The 22,970-nt window shown below is 36.7% G+C and overlaps 1 protein-coding gene across 4 annotated transcripts in view; it reads left to right on the top strand.

Moving 5' to 3' along the window:
* Positions 1-22,941, top strand: part of NPHP3 (nephrocystin 3) — a 43,768-nt gene extending 20,827 nt beyond the window's left edge. The window contains exons 14-27 of one of the 4 annotated variants that reach the window (XM_034661997.1): positions 1,110-1,212; positions 1,620-1,708; positions 3,541-3,679; positions 5,581-5,745; positions 11,388-11,482; positions 12,009-12,131; positions 14,497-14,686; positions 14,846-15,087; positions 16,108-16,183; positions 17,340-17,467; positions 18,362-18,602; positions 19,804-19,929; positions 20,494-20,609; positions 21,422-22,941. In XM_034661997.1, the coding sequence (XP_034517888.1) occupies positions 1,110-1,212; positions 1,620-1,708; positions 3,541-3,679; positions 5,581-5,745; positions 11,388-11,482; positions 12,009-12,131; positions 14,497-14,686; positions 14,846-15,087; positions 16,108-16,183; positions 17,340-17,467; positions 18,362-18,602; positions 19,804-19,929; positions 20,494-20,609; positions 21,422-21,599 (2,011 nt within the window). In that variant the 3' untranslated portion in view covers positions 21,600-22,941. Of the gene's footprint in view, positions 1-1,109; positions 1,213-1,619; positions 1,709-3,540; positions 3,680-5,580; positions 5,746-11,387; positions 11,483-12,008; positions 12,132-14,496; positions 14,687-14,845; positions 15,088-16,107; positions 16,184-17,339; positions 17,468-18,361; positions 18,603-19,783; positions 19,930-20,493; positions 20,610-21,421 lie in introns of those variants that run through there. The other 3 variants (XM_034661998.1, XM_034661999.1, XM_034662000.1) reach the window with 3 other exon arrangements.
* Positions 22,942-22,970: the final 29 nt, after the last annotated feature.

The following is a 22,970-nucleotide window of genomic DNA, read 5'->3' on the forward strand; positions in this document are numbered from 1 at the left end:
ATGGCCCCGTTTCTGGCTTGAGAAATTAAGTAAACTGTAGTTCCATGAACTGAAATAGGGAACACAGAGGATGAGGAGGTTTGTGGAGGATGGGTTTTAAGTTTTGTTTTGGACATGGTTAGCTTGAATTGCCAGTTGTAGCTTCAGCTAGCGATGGCTAGAAGGCAATGACATTTACAGGTGAGAAAAATAGGGAGAGGGCCAGGCTATGGGTAATGGACCAGAAACGTGTTATCCTGAAATATGTGCTTACTTTGGCAGTCCTCAAAAAAGGAATACAGTGATTGAATTCTGTAGGGCAGTGTTTCTTTTTTTTTTTTTTTTTAAGATTTTTATTTATTTGACAGAGATAGAGACAGCCAGCGAGAGAGGGAACACAAGCAGAGGAAGTGGGAGAGGAAAAAACAGGCTCATAGCGGAGGAGCCCGATGTGGGGCTCGATCCCATAATGCCGGGATCACGCCCTGAGCCAAAGGCAGACGCTTAACCGCTGTGCCACCCAGGCGCCCCGGGCAGTGTTTCTCAACCTATTTTTGTCCCCCTAGGAGCCTCTTTACACATTTTCTTCCTAATCACCTCCCTCGCTCCTAGAAATTTTAGTACCATCCATATGCTATATATCAGTTTATGTATATAAACAGATACGTGTGTATATTTGTGCTTTATACATAAAAAGAGTAAGATTCTTTTTCCCCACCCTGAAACAATTTTCAGTACCCTGTTGAGAATGGATGTTTGCAGAATGATTACATTCCAATTGGCTTACAAGTAATTTGTGGGCAAACACTACCTTGTACTATTCTTCATAGGTACTAATTAGTTTTATTCCTAGTATAGAACATAGAACTGGAAATGTTTTACCACTTTACTACCTGATGTATATGCTATTTAAAAGTCTTGTTGGGATTAATTGCCGAAAGTAATGCTATACACATTAGAATGAATCAAATAATATTACCTAGTAAGATTAACAGAGATTAGTATTGTTTATTTTATAAAGGCAATATAAAAAATTAATTCTTGTAATGGATTTGACTTGTGTTTGGGTAGATTACAGCTTTTATTGTCTTATTAGAAGAGAATTTTATTTTTTTTTCTTTGAATAAAAGGTTGTGGCCTACACTTCATCTTGATCCTTTAAATCCAAAAGATGCAAAATCTATTATAATTGCAGAATGCCACTCTGTGGACATTAAATTGAGTAAGGAGCAGGTAAGTACTTTTAATTTTGTTGCTCTTTTACTCTCTATCAGCTTTCCTATGAAACACTTAAATGAGACTTAAAATTCAATATAGGAATTCTCTATTGTGTTAAGGAAAATTGGAGTTTCCTAATTGTTAAATAAATGCATTGGCTCTTAAACTACTAACAAATTATAGAAGAAGCAATCAAAAACATTTTGGGCTTAAGTTTTGCTTTACTGTATTATTTTAAGCAGGAATGTTTAAAAGCAAAAGAACACCTACTGTCCACCACCGCGTGGCAGTGATGCCGCTGATGAGGGGTGGGAACCATGTCATTTCTGCCAGGGATATTTGTTGATGGCTCTGTAGTAATGACCATTTCATTCCAGGATGGTTTTGTGTTTGTTTTGTTTGTTTTGTGTTTTGCTAAACTGGTTCAGGAGAAGAAGCTAGAACGACACTGTCGTTCTGCTACGACCTGCAATGCCCTTTATGTCACCCTTTTCGGCAAAATGATTGCACGGTAAGTGGTGGCGATTTTACATGATCTGCATGTTTTGTGTTTGCTGCAGACTGCTTCCTCACCTTGTGAAACTGAGAACAATCATTGCGGCAGTCTCTGAGCCACTCACATCAGATTCTGTTGATTCTAACAGTATTACTAACAGCCTGTGAGAATGTGACTCGTGACTGTGGATTGATCCTAGCCCGTGAATTAGAAGAACATGTTGGATATAGTTGTCTAATTTTCATCACATTAACTGTTTCCCTGTCGGGGGTTGCCAAAGAAGGCCATCTTTGCCCTCCTTGGGGGCCCGTGAGTGCTCCTTGTCACCTGCTTAAGGCCCCTAGCTTTGGGAAAGTGAGGGACAACTGAGGCAAACACATGCTGTTTTGGGGTGTCCTTGAATATTAGTAGGTAGGTATGTAGGAATTTTTAATTGTCTCTGTTCTCAAATCCTGATAAACCTTTCATCTTAAAATAGATTCTTCTGTTTCAGATACCCTTTAGTCATTTGCCTTTAAATAAGCCTTACAAAGTGTAACTATGTTTCTTCTTCAGTACAGCCTCACCTTACTTTGTCTCTTCACAACCAGAGGCAAAAAAGATGAATATGGTGTTGGCGATCATCGCAATAGACAGTAATCCTAGTACAGCTCATACTAGACACTGAATTTAGTACTCTTGGCTCTTAATTCCACATTCCTATCTTGAGCACCGGATTTGAAATGAAAACATCTTCTACAATTTTGAATTGCCCATGATATTCCCACTGTCCTCTCCCACCGTCTCCACTTTGGGCGGTGCGTCTGGCTTCTGTGAGCATCAGAAGCTGGCCTGAGTCCAGTTCAAGAGCGGGAGTCCCTTTCCACACATTCCAGCTATTTTAAGAGTGTCAGCACAAAATGAACAAACCTTTTAGAATCTCTAAAAGTAAGAAAGACAGTTTTATTCAATCCCAAGTTAGGACAGCTGCCCGGAAACACAATCTTCACAGGGAAGAAGGTGCTCTGGAGAATGAAGAGTTCTTACAGGGTTATATAACTTTTTTACATCTTGTAAAAGCTTGAAAGATTATAGATTAACATATAGGCAGGAATCATGCATCTGAGCATCAAAAAATGCAGGAGGTGGGAGCATTGGTCCATATCTTAAGGATAAGATGGTTTTCCTTTAGGCTACTCATTTGCAAGGCAGATGAGAACCATAAATCAGGCTTTTGGTTTAAACAAAATTTATGTACAGTCATGCTGACTTAGAAATCTGATATGGCTTCCCATATATATTAGGCCTTTAGAAAGTTTATTAGGCCTATAGAGAGGGACGGGACTATAGACCTTTTGTTTTGTTTGTTTTTTCTTCTCCAAATATCTCCATACTTAAAAAAGAAACTATTGGTAAATATTATGTAATATTTTAAAACAAACCACCCTATTTACTGACTTTCTTTAGCCTGATGTCTCCTAAATCCTGGCCCTAAACAAATTTAACTTGCATGGCTAACTAATAACACTTATTTATAATTACTTTCCTGCTTCCTATATGTAGGTAGCATGTTTCTAGATGATTAGAACCAGTCTTACTCATTTCTATGTTCCATAATGTGCGGTAATAGCTTGACACATAGTAAGTTCCCAGAATGTGTTTACTGAATCGAGTTAAATGGTACATTAGGATAAAATTGATGACTCTAGCAGCCCCATAAAACTGTCGTTTTCCTATATCATGTTTTATTAAATTTCTGTTATCATTTGAAGTATAAAAAATAGAGACCACATTGTTTTTATCTACCCCAAATTTTTCACAGATGTTGGCTGTCTGTAAGAAATTAAATCTATTCTCAATTCCAACAGTGCTGGGAGAGCAGGCAATTTAGATAAAATCCTTCATCAGTGTTTCCAGTGTCAAGATACTATTTCATTATATAGACTTGCTCTGCGATCTATCCAGGAGTCCTTGGCAAATGATATGGATAAAGAACTAATGAAACAGGTAAAGAATAATAAACTTATAAAACTCACAAAAGTTTGCATTTGTGTGTGAATTGAAGAAAATGGTGATTATTTTTAAATTTGTGCTTAAGTATGTTTCAAGCATATACAGGAATGCTGGCTGCCATAGTGTGCTTATGACCAGAAGTGATATCTCACGAAATTTGCATTTTCCTAATTATCATTGAGATTTTTCATCTGTTCATGTTTATTGGCTATTCTTGTTTCCTCTTCTGTGAATTGCTGATTCAAGCCTCTTTATGTGTGTTTTAATTAAATCATCTTTTGTTATTGATCTTCAGGAGCTCTTAGGTGTTCTGCATACTGAATATAAATCTTCTGTTACAAAATTTGAAAATAAATATCAATTTGTTTCTTAACTTTTTGGTATCATTCATTATACAGAGTTTTATTTTGATGAAGTCAGATTTTTCAACAGTTTCTTTTGTGGTTTATGCTTATTATATCTTATTTAAAAATTTTTTTATTATCAAAAAAATTTTTGTTCTCATAAAAATGTTCTCATATGTGTTTTTTCTCTTTAAAATGTTTTACAGTTTTATTCTACCTATGTGAAATCTTATGGATTTATTTTTGTTTATTATGTGAGGAAGAAATCTACATTTTAATCTTGTATCATATGGCCAGCTAACTTTTCATTTTATTAAATAGTACCTCTTTTCTGCTGATTTGGATATCATACTCACAAATTTTTTTTTAAAGATTTTATTTATTTATTCGACAGAGATAGAGACAGCCAGCGAGAGAGGGAACACAAGCAGGGGGAGTGGGAGAGGAAGAGGCAGGCTCATAGCAGAGGAGCCTGATGTGGGGCTCGATCCCGTAACACCGGGATCACGCCCTGAGCCGAAGGCAGAAACTTAACTGCTGTGCCACCCAGGCACCCCCATACTCACAAATTAACATGAGTTTGTTTTCTGAGCTCTTCTGTTCCAGTTTTGCTTATTCCATGCCAATACCACAGTGTCTTAACTATTAGAGCTTGAAAGTAAACTTTCCTATGTGGTTGGTCTGTGGGCTGATGTTTTCTCATGCACCCCTTCACTGAGAGTAATCTTGGGATTCCTGGTGTTGGCAAGCTTTCTAGTTCCAGCTACTCACCTTACTGGGTGTAAGGGCTTACCTTCCATACCCACTGTGGGTGTGAAAACCCAAGCCCTTAAATTACTGAGACTGTTGCCTACCCGGTACACTCACTTACCCCAGGGACAGCAGCTCCAGCACTTAGCCCTCCAGGGTTCACTTTCCTATTCATTTTTGGCACCTAGGGGATTTCCCTTTCTTTCTTGCAGGCTCACCTATGCTTTTAGAGATGTTGTGTTATATGCTCTCTTATGTTAATGGGCATTTATAGTAAAAGAACCATTTTCTTCTACCATCTTCCCAAAATTGGAACTTTGTTATTAGTTTTAATCCATTTCCTGAGGTTTTAATTTTTTTTTAAAGATTTAATTTTTTCTTAGAGATTATAGGTGAAGGGGAAGGGAGGGACAGAGGGCAGAGAGAGAGGCAGACTCCCAACTAAGCAGGGAGCCTGACACAGGGCTCAATCCCAAGACCCCAGGATCATTGACCTGAGCTGAAGGCAGATGCTTAACCAACTGAACCAACGAGGCACCCGCTGAGGTTTTAATTTTCATCAATCTTTTTTCTGTGTGTTGTCTTTGGCATGCTAGATTGGCTATATACACTATCTTATTCCTGATTAATGCCTTTTAGAAAGTGTGTTTTATTCTAAGAAATATGTTTCTTTACTAAATCATTTGAACAATAAGTTTGAATAAGAAGTTAATAACCTTAAAAGAGTTATGGAAATTTTAATGTCTGTTTGTTACTTATAAAGATGGCTTATGATCATTCTTAATTCATTTCTCTACCTAGATTCTCTGCCTCATAAATGTTAGTCACAATGGCGTGAGTGAGTCAGAACTGATGGAACTGTACCCTGAGCTGTCCTGGGCTGTCTTGACGTCCCTTATTCACAGTTTACACAAAATGTGCTTATTGACTTATGGTTGTGGCTTGCTCAAGTTTCAACATCTACAGGTAAATGGTTTTTTAATAAGGTTTTTTACTTAGAAATGTCAACATACCGGGAGATAGTTCAAGATGGCAGAGGAGTAGGAGACCTTAGTTTTGTCTGGTCCCAGGAATTCAGCTAGATAGCTATCAAATCATTCTGAACACCTGCAAACCCAACCAGAGAGCTAAGAAAAGGATAGCTGCAACTCTGTAAATAGAAAAGTGATCACTTTCTGTTAGAATGACAAGACGGAAACACTCACCTCAAGAAAGAGAACAAAAGGCAGTACTGACTGCCAGGAACCTAAACAGTATGGATAGAAGTAAGATGTCGGAACTAGAGAGCAGAATAACAATTACAAAGATACTAGCTGGGCTTGAAAAAAGCATAGAAGACATTAGAGAATCCCTTTATGGAGAAATAAAAGAACTAAAATATAATCAGATTGAAATAAAAAAGGCTATTAAAGAGATGCAATAAAAAATGGAGGCTCTGACTGCTAGGATAAATGTGGCAAAAGAGAGAATTAGAGTTATAGAAGACAAAATGATGGAGAATAAAGAAGCTGAGAAAAAGAGAGATAAACAGCTAATGGATCATGAAAGGAGAATTAGAGAGATAAGTGATACCATAAAGTGAAACAATATTAAAATAATTGGAATCCCAGAAGAAGAGGAGAGAGAGGGGCAGAAAGTATATTGGAGCAAATTATGGTGGACAACTTCTCTAATCTGGGGAAGGAAGCAGGCATTCAAGTCAAGGAGGCACAGAAACCCCCCTCAAATCAATAAAAATAGGCCAACACCTCGACATATAATAGTGAAACTTGCAAACTTAGAGACCAAGAAAATCCTGAAAGTGGCTCTGGACAAGAAGTCCATAACTTCAAGGATATAAACATTAGACTGACTGCAGACCTATCCACAGAGACCTGGCAGGCCAGAAAGGACTGGCATGATATATTTCAGGTGCTAAATGATAAAAATATGCAGCCAAGAATACATTCCTTAGCAAAGATGTCATTCAAAATAGAAGTAGAGAGAAAAATCTTCCAGGACAAACAGAAGCTAAAAGAATTTGTGATCACTAAACCAGCCCTGCAAGAAATATTAAAGGGGATCCTTTAAGCAAAGAGAGTGCCCAACAGTAACATAGACCAGAAAGGAACAGAGACATTCTACAGCAGCAGGGACTTTACAGGTGATACAATGGCACTAAATTCATACCTTTCAGTAGATCTTCTAAATCTAAATGGGCTAAATGCTCCAATCAAAAGACACAGGGTATCAGATTGGATAAAAAAGGAAGACGCATCCATGTGCTGTCTGCAGCATTTTAGACCATTTTAGACGAAACAGACTCATTTGAGACCAAAAGTCACCTCCAGATTGAAAACGAGGGGGTGGAAAACCATTTGTCATGGTAATGGACAGCAAAGGAAAGCTATATCATACTTAAAGGGTCTAGCCATCAAAAAGATCTAACAATTGTAAATATTTATGCCCCTAACATGGGAGCAGCCAAATACATCAGCCAATTAATAAAGTAAAGAAACACATGGATTATAATACAATAGTAGTAGGGGACTTCAGCACCCCACTCACTGCAGTGGACAGATCATCTAAGCAGAGAAGATCAACGAGGAAACAAGGGCTTTGAATGACACACTGGACCAGATGGACTTCACAGATATATTTAGAGCATTTCATCCTAAAGCAGCAGAATACACATTCTTCTCAAGTGCACATGGAACATTCTCCAGAATAGATCACATCCTGGTTCACAAATCAGGTCTCAACTGATATCAAAAAATAAGGGTCATTCCCTGCGTATTTTCAGACCACAATGCTTTGAAACTGGTACTCAATCAGAAGAGGAAGCTTGGAAAAAAACTCAAACACTTGGAGGTTAGAGAGCATCCTACTAAAGAATGAATGGGTCAACCAGGAAATTAAAGAAGAATTTTAAAAATTCATGGAGACAAACAAAAATGAAAACACAACTGTTCAAAACCTTTGTGATGCAGCAAAGCCGGTCCTAAGAGGGAAGTATATAGCAATACAAGCCTTTCTCAAGAAACAAGAAAAGTCTCAAAGTCACAACCTAACCTTATACCAAAAGGAGCTGGAGAAAGAACAGCAAATAAAGCCTAAACCCAGCAAGAGAAGAGAATTTATAAAGATCAGAGCAGAAATCAATGAAATAGAAACCAAAAGAGCAGTAGAACAGATCAATGAAACTAGGAGCTTTTTCTTTGAAAGAAATGATAAGATCGATAAACCCCTGGCCAGACTTATCAAAAAGAAAAAGAAAGGACCCAGAGAAGTAAATCATGAATGAAAGAAAAGAGATCACAGTCAACGCCAACAAAATACAATTTTAAGAACATATGAGCAGCTATATGCCAACAAATTAGGCAGTCTGGAAGAAATAGATGCATTCCTGGAAACCTATATACTACCAAAACTAAACAGGAAGAAATAGAAAACCTGAACAGACCCATAACCAGCAAGGAAATTGAAGCAGTCATCAAAAATCTCCCAACAAACAAGAGTCCCAGGGCCAGATGGCTTCCCAGAGGAATTCCACCAAACATTTAAAGAAGAACTAATACCTATTCTTCTGAAGCTGTTTTGAAAAATAGAAATGTAAGAAAAAAACTACCAAATTCTTTCTATGAGTCTGGCATTACCTTGATCCCAAAACCAGACAAAGACCCCATCAAAAAGGAGAATTACAAACCACTATCCCTAATGAACATGGATGCCAAAATTCTCACCAAGATACTAGCCAATCCAACAGTACATTAAAAGGATTATTCACTATGACCAAGTGGGATTTAGTCCACTTGGGCTGCAAGGGTGCTGGACTGCAAGGGTGGTTCAACATCTGCAAATCAATCAACATGATACACTACATTAAGAAAACATAAAGATAACTTATCAAACTCAATACCCAAAGAACAAATAATCCAGTCAAGAGATGGGCAGAAGACATGAACAGACACTTCTCCAAAAAAGGCATACAAATGGCCAACAGACACATGAAAAAATACTCCACATCCCTCAGCATCAGGGTGATATAAATCAAAACCACATCCGGACGCCTGGGTGACTCAGTCAGTTAAGCTTCTGCTTTTGGCTCAGGTCATGATCCCAGGGTCCTGGGACTGAGTCCCACATCGGGCTCTTTGCTCACTGGGGAGCCTGCTTCTTCCTCTGCCTGCTGCTCCCCCTTCTTGTGCTCTCGTTCTCTCTGACAAATAAATAAATAAAATCTTTAAAAAAAAAAAAACGGGGGGGGCTGCGTGGCATAGCGGTTAAGCGTCTGCCTTCAGCTCAGGGGGTGATCCCGGCGTTATGGGATCGAGCCCCACATCAAGCTCCTCTGCTATGAGCCTGCTTCTTCCTCTCCCACACCCCCTGCTGTGTTCCCTCTCTCGCTGGCTGTCTCTATCTCTGTCAAATAAATAAATAAAATCTTAAAAAAAAAAAACGCATTGAAATACCATCTCACACCAGTCAGAATGGCTAAATTAAGAAGTCAAGGAACGACAGATGTTGGCAAGGATGTGGAGAAAGGGGAACCCTCTTACACTGTTGGTGGGAATGCAAGCTGGTACAGCCACTCTGGAAAACAGTATGGAGGGGGCACCTGGGTGGCTCAGTCGTTAAGCGTCTGCCTTCGGCTCAGGGCATGATCCTGGGGTGCTGGGATCGAACCCCACATCAGGCTTCTCCACTGGGAGCCTGCTTCTTCCTCTCCCACTCCCCCTGCTTGTGTTCCCTCTCTCGCTGGCTGTCTCTCTGTCAAATAAATAAATAAATAAATATTTAAAAAAAAAAAAAAAGGAAAACAGTATGGAGGTTCCTCAAAAAGTTGAAAATAGAGCTACCCTATGACCCAGCAATTGCACTACTAGGTATTTCCCCCAAGATACAAATGTAGTGATCCAAAGGGGCACCTGCACCCCAGTGTTAATAGCAGCAGTGTCCACAATAGCCAAACTATGGAAAAAGTCCAGATATCCATCGACAAATGAAGAGATAAAGAGGATGTGGTGTGTGTGTGTGTGTGTGTGTGTGTGTGTGTGTGTAATGGAATACTACTCAGCCATCAAAAAATGAAATGTTGCCATTTATAACAATGTGGATGGAACTAGAGGGTATTATGCTGAGTGAAATAAGTTAGTCAGAGAGACAGTTATCATATGATCTCCCTCATGTAGAATTTAAGAAACAGAGGATCATCGGGGAAGAGAGGAAAAAATAAAACAAAATGAAATCAGAGAGGGAGACAAACTGTAAGAGACTCTCAATCATAGGAAACAAACTGAGGGTTGCTGGAGGAGAGGGGGTGGGGGGATGGAATAACTGGGTGATGGACATTAAGGAGGGCACACAATGTAATGAGCACTGGGTATTATATAAGACTGATGAATCACTGACCTCTACCTCTGAAGCTAATAATACATTATATATTAATTAGTTGAATTTAAATTTAAAAATTTTTTAAAAGCATATCATGCCATTGTAAGTGTTTCAATTACAAGACAAAATTGAAATCTGAAATTTGACATTACGGAATTTTTTTGCAATGATTTTAGGTTAAATGTAAAATTTGGCTAATATTTTTATGAAGTACCTTTATGAAATGACTATTAAAGCAGTCCCCTCTTATCCACAGGGGACACCTTCCAAGACCCCCAATTAATGCCTGAAACCAGGATGGTACCAGGCTGCATATATACTATGTTTTTCTTTATATGTGCATACCCATGATAAAGTTGAATTTATAATTTAGGGCTAGTAAGAGATTAACAACAATAACTAATAATAGAACAGTTGTACCAATATACTGTACTAAAAGTTCTGTGAATGTGGTCTCCCTCAGAATATTTTATTGTACTGCACTCAGCCTTCTTGTGATGATGTGAGATTACTGGTAAAATGCCTACCTGATGAGATGACGTGAGGTGAATGACGTAGGCACTGTGACCTAGCGTTAGGTTACTACTGACCTTCTGACCATAATATCAGAAGGAGGATCATCTGCTTTCAAATCCCAGTTACCCATGGGTAGCTAAGACTGCACAAAGTGAAACTGGAGGTAAAGAGGGACTTACAGTACTTTAAAAGTTTCTTTCTGAAAGAGAAAAAATATTTTTTTTCAATTGTATGTATTATTAATTGCTGGTATCATTATTTATGTTTTAAGGGCTTGGACTCAGTAAGTCAGTATGCCTCAGTTCACAATCCAGCTGTTCACAGCTAACAGCTCTGTAACCTTGGGTAAATTCTATAAGCCTTGGGCAGATTTTTCCAGCTTACGGGTATGAAGTGTTTGCAATTTCACAGGCTTATCTTTCTCTATTGTATATTGCTTAAATATACTCTTTTCAGTACTTTTTCAATCCACATTTCTGATATTTTTACTGTATTAACTAGAAGTTTGAATTAAATTGTGTTTTAAGTGCTTCCAGGAGATTTTTATTCTCTGTTAGTTTATCACATAAACATTTCCTGAATTTTAAAATATTCTTATGCCTTCTCTTTATACATCTGTAATATTGAAATAATTATAAATTCCTTTTTATAAATTAATTGTTAGACATACAGTGACTTACAGAAAATAGACTGCAATATTTTTTTCTTTTTCTTCCCAGGCTTGGGAAACAGTAAGACTGGAATACATGGACGGTCCTACCATTATTTCTTCATGTAGGCAGAAGCTAATCAACTATTTCACCATGCAGCTAAGGTATTATAAATGTCCATATTGTTCTTCTGCAAAACATTTTACCTCTGTGTCTTTACTTCTCTTCCTTAGCTTATAACTTAATGTATAAAATTTAATTTTTACGGAAAAGATTAAATCATCTCCCCTGTTAATGTCAAAGAACAAGAGATTATTATGTAAGTAAGTCTTTTAATATCATGCTAAAGATTTAAACTTTAAATCAGTGCAGGATCATTTTATTATTATTTTATTCCAGTTTAATAGTTTAAAAATATGTGTGTGTCTGTTTACCATTGGGTTTTTAATAGCTCAATTTTAGGAAAATACCTTGAGAGTTTGGTTAGTGGTCCTGATATCACTATTTATTTTCTTAGATTATTTCTTAGAGTTTCTGATTTCGACCTAATTTTCTCATTATCAGAATATATTTGAAGAGTCAGAGATAGATGTCAAATACATTTTTCTCCCTTCAACATTTGTTTGAAGCCTTTTGAGGTAATCTCCTTTTTGGAAGGTATTATTGAGTGTTGTCCCTTCCCCCTTACAGTCAGGACCGAGTGACTTGGAGAAGCGCAGATGAACTCCCTTGGCTTTTTCAGCAGCAGGGAAGTAAACAGAAGTTGCATGATTGCCTTCTCAATCTCTTTGTGTCTCAAAACCTTTATAAAAGGTAAGAAACTTCCTTGTAGAACACCTTCCCCCAGGAAAAGATTTAAACAGTTGCTTGGTATAATAAAGAAAAATGGCATTTTTAATTTAGTTTTAATATAGGACCTGAAGCCATAGAACTCCCAGAAAACATAGGCAGTAAACTGCTTGACATCAGTCTTGACGATGATTTCTTGGATCTGACACAAAAAGCAAAGGCAGCAAAAGCAAAATAAACAGGTGGAACTACATCAAAGTAAAAAAGCTTCTGCACAGCAAAGGAAACCATAAACAAAATGAAAAGGCAACCTACTGAATGAGAGAAAATATTTGCAAATCATACATCTGCAAAGTGGTTAACATCCAAAATGTATAAAGAACTCATACAACTCAATAACGAGAATCTGATTTAAAAATGGGCAGAGGATCTGAATAGACATTTTTCCAAAAAAGACATCCAGATGGCCAACAGACACATGAAAAGATGCTCAATATCACTAGTCATCAGAGAAATACAAATTAAAAATTAAAATGAGATATCACCACACACCTGTTGGAATTACTATCATCAAGAAGACAAGAAATAACAAATGCTGGCAAGGATGTAGAGAAAAGGGAACCCTTGTGTGCTGTTGGTAGGAATGTAATTTGGGACAGCCACTGTGGAAAACAGTATGAGGTTCCTCAAAAAATTAAAACTGGAACTGCAGTATGACCCAGCAATTTCACTTCTAGGTGTTTATTGGAAGAAAACAAATACAATAATTTGAAAAGATATATGCACCCCCATGTTCATTACAGCATTATTTACAATAGTCAAGATAGAAAACCTAAGTGTCCATTGATAGATGAATGGATAAAGAAGATGTGGTGTGTATATGTATGTGCACATTATACACATACAATGGAATATTATTCAGCCATAAAAAAAGAACAAAACCTTGCCATTTGCAACAACATGAATGGACCTTTAGGATATTATGCTAAGTGAAATAAGTCAGAGAAAGACAAATACTGTATGATCTCACTTATATCTGGAATCTAAAAAAAAAAAAAAAAAAAAAACAAAAGCCAAACATGCCCTTGATACAGAGAAGAGGTAGGTGATTGCCAGAGGCAGAGGGTAGGGAGTGGGCAAAGTGGGTAAAAGGAGTAGAAAGGTACAGAGTTCCAGTTATTAAATAAGTCCTGGGGATGTAATGTACAGCACGGTGACTATAGGTAATAATACTGTATTGCATATTTTAAAGCTGCTAAGAAAGTAGGTCTTAAAAGTTCTCTTCACAAAAAAAGAAAAAATGTATAGGGATGGATGTTAATTAGACTTATTGTGGTGATCATTTTGCAATACAGTAGTTCCACCTTCCTATGGGGGATACTTTCCAAGACCCCTAGTGGGTGCCTGAAACCACAGGTCATACCAAGCCCTATATATTATTGTTTTTCCCTGTACATACATAGCTATGATGAAGTTTAATTTATGAATTAGCCATAATAAGACATTAACAGAAATAGCTAATAATAAAATAGAAGAATTATAACAATATACTATAATAAAAGTTATGTGAATATGATCTCTTTTTCAAAACGTCTTACTGGACTGACTTACCCTTCTTGTGATGACGTGAGATGATAAAATGTCCCAGTGATGAGAGGAAGTGAGGTGAATGGAAGAGGCACCATGATGGAGCCTTAGGCTACTATTGACCTTCTGACCTTATGTCAGAGGAGAATCATCTGCTCCCGGACCACAGTTGATAGCTGCTAACTGAAACTGGGGAAAGCGAAACCAGGGATAAGGCGGACTACTGTATATACAGAGAGCAAATCATGAGTTGTAAACCCGAAACTAATAAATGTTGTATGTCAATTATAACTTACAAAATAAATAAATTACCAAAAAACCCATAATGCTGTAATAAAAATGAGATTTAGAGCAGAAAGCAACTGGCAAAGAGGGACATCTGGGTGGGCTGAGAAAGAAACGGAATTAGATTCATTGTAGCATTTAGTTAAGTGGGAAAGAAGGCAGTGCGAGGTCTCCCACTCACAATGTGGTGTTTAGTAAGTACGTTAACGACAGCAGCCAACATTATGGAGTACTTGCTGTGTGCCATCATCTGCTTATAGTAGCACCTGAGGCAGGTCAGGTTGGTGACCCCCTTTTCTGCAGATAAGGATGATGAGGTGTAAGAGGTCAGACCACCTGCTCACCATCACACAGCTGGGAAGTGATGGACTCAGATGACAGAGTCGACAGCCTTAACTCTCATTACACTACACTTGCCTGCTAATGAAGTGTCAATAGCCTGATATGAATTATGGCATTTTCAGTCAATAGTGGGTTTTAAAGTTTTTCATTAAATTACTGTTTTTTGTTGAAACAGAGGGCACTTTGCTGAGTTGCTGAGTTACTGGCAGTTTGTTGGCAAGGACAAAAGCGCAATGGCAGCAGAATACTTTGATTCATTGAAGCAGTATGAGAAAAACTGCGAAGGCGAGGAGAATATGATTTGCTTGGCTGATCTTTATGAAACCCTGGGGCGATTTCTCAAGGATCTAGGCCTCCTCAGTCAGGTACTTCAGCTGGGATTCAGGGGCAGGGTGGGTTTTTCATGTTTGCTCTTCTCTCCTTGCTAGGAGGTAGTGCATCTTTCATTTTTTGTGCTAATGAGATTGCAGATCTTACAGCATTTCACTCACTTGAACTGGCCTTTAACCTTTTCTTTTCCCTAGGCTGTGGTGCCTTTGCAGAGGTCTCTGGAAATTCGAGAAACAGCTTTAGATCCAGATCACCCGAGAGTAGCTCAGTCCCTCCACCAACTAGCAAGCGTGTATGTGCAGTGGAAGAAGTTTGGCAATGCAGAACAGCTGTATAAACAGGCGTTAGAAATCTCCGAAAATGCTTATGGTGCGGAACATCCCCATATTGCTCGTGAACTTGAGGCACTTGCAACTTTGTACCAGAAACAAAATAAGTAAGACTTCAATCAGTAATACTCTGGTTTTATGATGGGGAGTCACAGTTCTTAATGTATTTATGTGGTAAGCTTTGTTTTGTGGCTGTGTACTTTTCTTATCCAATATTCTTTTGAATCTACCATGTTCAATGTTACTCTTGGTTTTGGGTCTTTGTGGAATAAACAGAAAATTAGAACTACAAGATTCATCTCCATCTGAAGATGCTTGGAGGATAGAACATGGACTTTGGAGTCATATAGCCGGGTTTGATTCTGGGCTCCTTCACTGACTAGCTTTGTAATATTAAGTGCACTACTAATACAGGGCGGCAAACCATTGCCCACAGGCCAAGTCCACTAGGGCCCTTGTTTTATAAATGAGGTTGTATTGAAACATAGTCACTTTTTTTCATTTATATTTTATCTTGGTTGCTTCCATGATTCAAGAGTTCCATAGTCATAGCTGATACCATGTGGCCCACAAAGCCTAAAATATTTACTATGTAGCCTTTTCCAGAAAAAAGTTTACCAATTCCGGGTGTAATAAAAAGTCTCATATTTATTAGACACCCACTGAATGGCATCTTTTCCTCTATCAGAAATCATGTATCGTAAATGATACATATTGGAATTTTTTTTTTAATTTCTAGGAGTATTATTTCACACAAATTTTGTGTGAATTTCACATTTATATTTGACCAGAAATTAGCACATACAGAAGAAGATGGTAGAGCAAACTAAAATTTTAGATTTTCCTTTAGTTAGGTCATCCTTTAGAGATACAGGGTGAGTTCAGTCAGTTAAAAATCTGTTAAATGTCAGCTGTGTGGAGGATTAGGTTTGTTTTGTTAGATTTTGTTTTACGAAGGTTTTTGTTAAAGATTTTTAATTCCATGTGACTGTCATTTTTAGAAATTATGCTATATTTAAGAGCCAAAAAAAGCTTTACACTAGGTAAGGAATGCTTTCATTTCACTGAAGTACAATGCTCTGGACATATGTTTCTTTTGTTTGACTTTATTGTTATTTTTTTTTAAGATATGAGCAAGCTGAACATTTTAGGAAAAAATCCTTTAAAATTCGTCAGAAGGCTACAAGGAGAAAAGGCAACTCGGTAATGAGAGATTTCTTTTGTATTGTGTTTTGAACCAGAGGAAAAGACATCTTTGAATATCATAATATAGCTGTATACACCTTACATTTTTAAGAACTTCAGATATTATAGTGATTTCTATATAAGTGCTAACATTTTCTTATACACACGTTTATTCGTATTACTGAGAAGTACAACTTAGCAGATGTTTAAAAAGTAGAACTATATATTATGGTTATTTTGCAATATATATATATATGAAATCATTGTTATACACCTTAAACTTACACAATGTTTTATGGCAATTATGTCTCAGTAAACATGGAAAAAAAATTATTTTTTACTTTTTTAAAGTGGGACTATATAAAGTTCATTTGAAGGTTAGACTTTGGAAGATGGACTTAAAAGCTTCTTCAGTTCTGTAAAGGAAAAGCAAATAAAATTTAATATGTTAGATTCAAATGCAAAGAAATTCTCACCTTTGTACACACACACACAAAATTATTTTCATTTTTCTAAGCTGCTGATAAAATCTAAATATAGCCTGTTTTAACTTCAAATGCTATGTACATTTTTTAAATTAAATAATATTTGACATATAACATTGTGTAAATTTAAGGTGTACAACATGCTAATTTGATACATTATATATTGGTAATATAATTGCCATTGTGATAGCACCTCTGTCATAGCATATAATTATTCTTTTTTATGGTGGGAATAGTTAAGATATAATCTCTTAGCAACTTTGACGATTATAATACAGTATTATTGTCTACATTCACTATTATGTGCATTTGAGCTCCAGGATTTATTTGTCTACTACTTGCAAGTGCTAAGTGCAGTTTAAGTACCTGGCGTTTTTAAGTGTTTAAGCCATGGAATTGGTAAATATCTGCAGGTGAATTCTGTGTCCTGATCTTTTTGAAGTACTTGGGACTCTGTTCACTTTGCTAAAATAGCTCATCATCACTTTCACAAAACAGCTTTTAATGGATTTTAGAATGTGATGCCATGTGGAAGTATGTGCATTTGCAATAACCACTGCTTTAATTTAGTGTGATACTTAAAATAACTGTAATCTACTTTAAAAGGATTTCTTAGAACTTCAGTGTAGTGTTTCAGAATCAAGGACTGCACTTACTTAGTACGTACTCTCCATTTGTGTTTGCTTCAGTATGGATTTGCCCTCTTACGTAGACGAGCCCTGCAGTTAGAAGAGCTAACGTTAGGAAAGGACACACCTGACAATGCTCGGACCCTCAATGAGCTGGGCGTTCTCTACTATCTTCAGAATAACCTGGAGTGAGTACCATGATGCTAATAATGAAAACAAGTGTCCATTTTGTCCTTAGATGCAAAGCTGATTTCTGTTTCCATCAAGTCAAGCTAGAATAAATTGGTAGAAACCATGCCAGATTTCACATATGGTAGGTTATGAACATACAGCCACACTTAACAAAGACCATGGCATTTGTTTTACTGTTTCCTGTCACATTGTTTCTTTTATTAGCTAAAAAGTTATTCTGTAGCATCCCTAGTATGTTTTGTATGTTTTATATGTTTATAAAAAGTGTTTTGTGTAGATACTGTACATGAGTCTTCACAGAAGAAACTTGGCACTGAAGGAGAATAAAGGATAGAATGTAGATGGCTGCTGTTTTAGTCTTCAGTTTATTTGGACTTAGAAGATTCAAAAAGACATTAATATTTCTACTCTGAAAAAGAAGTGTTTTTGGACTTCTTTGGATTTCAGAAAACTATGAGAAATTTGATATTAAATACTTTAGCTAGCTTTGAAAGAAATTCTTCAATTAAAAATGATATAGTAGTAACCTCAAGGGGAAAAACAATGAATACCCAAATCTTTTGAATTAGGTTTAATAATTTTAAAGGTATCAGAAATTTGTTTTGGAAAATATTTATGGGTTTGTCTTTTAGGAAAATCAAGTGGAGAACTAAGGCAATCATCTAGCTACTTTAGGTCTTCACACTATCAGGAAAGCATTTTTAATTTTTAGAAAAGGGCAGGAAGGGATGAGGGGTAGGAAAGAGGGAGAGAGGACATTAAGCTGAATCCTTCATATTAACTATCTTGGATTAAGAATAAATATGCTTCAGTTCTCCACCTAACTCAGGCTAAGGATTCTTACTTCTAGAGAATAAATCATTTAAACCATTTTGGGGTTTTGTTCATAGAACAGCTGACCAGTTTCTAAAGCGGTCTTTAGAAATGAGAGAGCGAGTTCTAGGACCAGATCACCCCGACTGTGCCCAGTCTTTAAATAATCTGGCAGCTCTCTGCAATGAAAAGAAACAGTATGATAAAGCAGAAGAACTTTATGAAAGAGCTTTAGACATTCGGAAACGAGCATTAGCTCCTGATCACCCTTCTTTGGCCTATACAGTGAAGCATCTTGCCATCTTGTATAAGAAAATGGTAAGTAATCCTTGGCATGCTTCTATGTGTTTTATAATATTACCAATTAAGTCATAACCACTGTCAGCAAAATAATTGTCTTCTAATGGATAGATTATTTTCTATGAGCTTTCCAATCATGATGATTAAATTTTTAAACAAATAGCTGAGTAGAACATTAAAAAACATTATATCAGACTTAATTAAGGTACTGGTTTGGTTTTGTTAAATACATTCCAAATACAAATGCATTCATCAGCATTCTGATTGGAACTTGTATTTCAGAAGTTCTAAAATTTAGCCACTAGTAAGTGTTCTGAGTTAAGCAGCCATAAACACAACAAATAACCTAGTTGTCAGAGGTGAAGGAGAAATCTTTGTAGGTGATTAAATGAGCATTTAAATTTCACGGTTTTTTTTCTTTGCCTACAATGAAATGTAACCATTCTTTGCCATAGGGTTCTAGCCTGAGTGGTGTTTGGAATTTTTGTACCTGTTCTTAAAATTAAAAAAAAAAAAAAAAAATGCCAGAGAAGTCTGATTTCATTTCATTTAGTGCAGTTACAGAGCTACATAGCCTGTCTTTAGACTTTGTGGGACCCTTGCTGGTCAGCCTGGCTCAAAGTTAATGCTTTAGTAAGAATGATGCATTGTTGCTATTTCTGCCCAATTTCAAGTGAAAAAAGAAATAATTAGAGGGGTGCCTGGTGGCTCAATCAGTTAAGCATTTGCCTTCAGCCCAGGTCACGATCCCAGGGTCCTGGGATCAAGCCCCACAGTAGGCTCCCTGCTCAGCTGGGAGCCTGCTTCTTCCCTCTCCCTCTGCTCTCTAATAAATAAAATCTTTAAAAAAAATTAGACAAATCTTGAAGGGATTTGGTAGGAAATGAGATTTTATTTTGATGCCATATCTAAATTATATACAGTAGCAAACATTTTACTGGCATATTTGTACTTCACTGGGAACTAAGTGATACTAGGTGAGCTTTATAAAGGGGCTTTCTGAATTATCAAAGAAAATGTTTTTATATTCAATGTAGCTTTATTTACATATTCTATTAGATTGCAGTCATCTATAAATTGAACCATTGAAGTAGGTGAAGATGTTTCTGAAATTTTTTCCTTAAAATTACTCTTTAATAGAAAATTTTATTTATAGGAAAAGCTTTGATCAGATAGTAGTATTTTAATATTTTTGGTAGATTTCACTTTTGTTTTTTAGGGTAAACTTGACAAAGCTGTACCTTTGTATGAGTTGGCTGTTGAAATTCGGCAGAAATCCTTTGGCCCAAAGCACCCCAGTGTAGCTACTGCCCTGGTGAACTTAGCTGTTCTCTATAGCCAAATGGTAAGTTCCCACATATTAACTCTTTATTGAATGGTTTTAAGGTATGAAATATAAACATGAAATAGATGTGGCACAGTAAAAGTGACGAAAGAAAATTTAAGATTACTAATGCTTCCTTTAGTACTTGAGAAATTATTGAAGTACATTTGTAAGACCATCCCTTCCTCTTAGTATAGAACACCTACTGAGTATTTTTTAGTTCATTGCATAAGTTTTGTTTTTTTTTAATTCTGAAGACTCTATACATCTCTGTGTCTAATACGATCTTTAAGCTGTGGCATTTGCCTATGATAGGTGAAAAGCAGATACCGTATCTACTGAGCAGTAAGAAACAGGTTGTTTACATTACTGGATTAGGGTCAGTGGTCACCAAGCTGGGTCTAAAACTTAGGTTTCTGACTTTCTATTATATGCTTCTACCATGATGTTAGTAATAAATTTTTAATCTGTACGAGGATATTAACATTTGCAAAGGGGCTTACTCCAATAGATCAGCTTGGTCCAGAATGTTTATAGTAATTTCAGCAACTGAGTGTGTTCAAGTATTACTGTTTTTTTAATAAGAAAAAACACATTGAAGCCTTGCCATTATATGAGAGAGCATTAAAGATTTATGAAGACAGCCTGGGTCGGATGCATCCTCGAGTTGGAGAAACATTAAAGAATTTAGCCGTGCTTAGGTAAGAATTTTTTCAATTTCCTGGTAACAGCCAAACTCCATTTTAAAACAGCTTTAATTTGACTTACCATAGAACAACACAGATTATTTAAGGCTAATTGTTTTTTCTTAGAAGAGGGGAAGGGGTTGTTCTGGGTTGATTTACTTAAGATACTTAGTAGTATCCAGAATGAAATGAACGTTGCATTTCTATTTTGTAGAGGAATGTATAAATAGTGAAAGATGATTTACATTTGCAGCTAACTGGTTCTGGGCGTAATATGGGCAATTTACTGTTCTCAAAAACTAATTTACCATTAAGTGCATGTTGATTTTGGGGTGCTTAGGTAGCTCAGTCAGTTAAGCATCTGACTTTTGGTTTTGGCTCAGGTCATGATCTCAAGGTTGTGCGACTGAGCCTTGGCCAAGCCCTGCGTTGGGCTCAGTGCTGGGCCTGGAGCCTGCTCAAGATTCTGTCTCCCCCTCTGCTCCTCCCCCCCACCCTGTATGCACTTTTTCTCTCTAAAAAAACAAGTGCATATTGATTTTCCTTTATCTGTGTTTGTGTATCTCAGGATGCAGAGACTTCCCTTAGCAATTTCACTGCATCTGTTACAACATGGTCTTAATGGTATCTCTGTGAGGCACTGAGAGATACTTTAGCAGTTCTGAAAGAAGAGTTTGGGTATTCTATTTTACTGGTCTGCCTGAATGCACACACTGGAAAAAGAAAGGGGAAAGTGAGGAATTATTCACAACTTGTTATTCTGTATCCTATAAGGTCATTTCAAGTTAAGAGGATATATTCTCATTTAGCTATTTTTTCTTTCAAAGCTATGAAGAAGGGGATTTTGAAAAAGCTGCTGAACTATACAAAAGGGCGATGGAAATAAAAGAAGCAGAAACGTCACTCTTGGGTGGAAAAGCTCCTTCCCGACACTCCTCAAGTGGAGACACATTTAGCTTAAAAACAACCCATTCTCCTAATGTTTACCTTCAAGGACAGAGGTAATAGCAATTACAATTCAATGCAAATGCACCTTAGGATAAAATAATTAAGAAACATTTGGAACATAATTTAAAACAATGTTTTTTTAATTTTGTGTGATTTAACTGATATTTGCATGAAATTGCATAGGACTACATTAAAGTTTGAGTCATGATTGTGTCAGTGTTAGCTGCTTCAAAGAATTAACTTTCCTAATGTATGGGATCCACGGATGTGGACACATTAGAACCCTAAAATGACATGAAGAATTGATCATGAAGAGTGGATTGTTCTGCTCAAAAAAAGCTTGCATAGCCGTGAAGACAAGGAATTCAATTCCATAATTCTTTCATGTCTCAAGAGCTATAATGTTAGCCTCACCATTCCTGGTCATGCTTTTCAGCAGTAGCCTCGCCCAAATCTCTACCTCAAAGAAAAATTTCAAGGAATAAAGGGAGAACGTTTATGAAAGGTTTGAATTGTTTTCTGAACTAGTAATAGTTGTCTCTGACTGCTACATGTTTTAAAATTCTACCTTTTCCATGAGCAGGCTGGGCCAAACCCTCTGCTTTCTACTCTGTCTACATTGTTCTGATGTGTTATATGTATCTGCATAATCTGAAGTTATTAATGCAACAAGGCAAGCTCTTAGCATTCTTTGACCCCCCCCCAAAAAACAGGGACAGAACAGTCTCCTTTCTTAAATGGCCTAAATCTATCTCTTCATTTATTTCAAACTCAGATTAGTCTATTTTATGTTGAAAATGAAGTATGTTTTACACGTTTTATAAATGCTGTCACATTTTGGTTTTGCACCATTTATGTATTTATATATAATAAAACCTTCAATTTTAATACCGGTAAGATTCCAACATATTAATTGTAATGGTGAAAGATGAAATAACCATCACTTCACTGTTTTAAAATAAAAGTGCAGTTTCAAGGTTTTTTCTCACTTTATACGAGAGAGTTGTAGTTACATAATTAATAAATACTTTGAACATTACAAAAAATACTTGAAAAATATCCATACTGAGTGGTTTGCTCAAATTGGTTTTGGCGACTTTATAGGGTTTTGGTTAATGTTCGGTAAGCCTTGGCTACACATAGGGTGGTCCATGAACCAGGATCATCAGTACCACCTGGGAGCTTATGAAAAATTAAGACTGGAGAGCCTCTCCTCAGACTTACTAAATCAGAATCTGCAATTTGGCTAGATCTCCAGGTGATTCATATGCATCTAAGTCTGAGCAGCAGAGGTCTGATTTTTAAGGCACTGTAGTGGTGATTTAGAAGAAATTTGACAGGATCTTATAAAATGAGCCTCCTCCTTCCCCTTTTGAGAGAAGTGCAAGAGAAAAAAAGATAAAATATGACCATCGTACATCTTTCTGG

Source organism: Ailuropoda melanoleuca, chromosome 6, assembly GCF_002007445.2.
Source record: "Ailuropoda melanoleuca isolate Jingjing chromosome 6, ASM200744v2, whole genome shotgun sequence".
Lineage (NCBI taxonomy): Eukaryota > Metazoa > Chordata > Mammalia > Carnivora > Ursidae > Ailuropoda > Ailuropoda melanoleuca.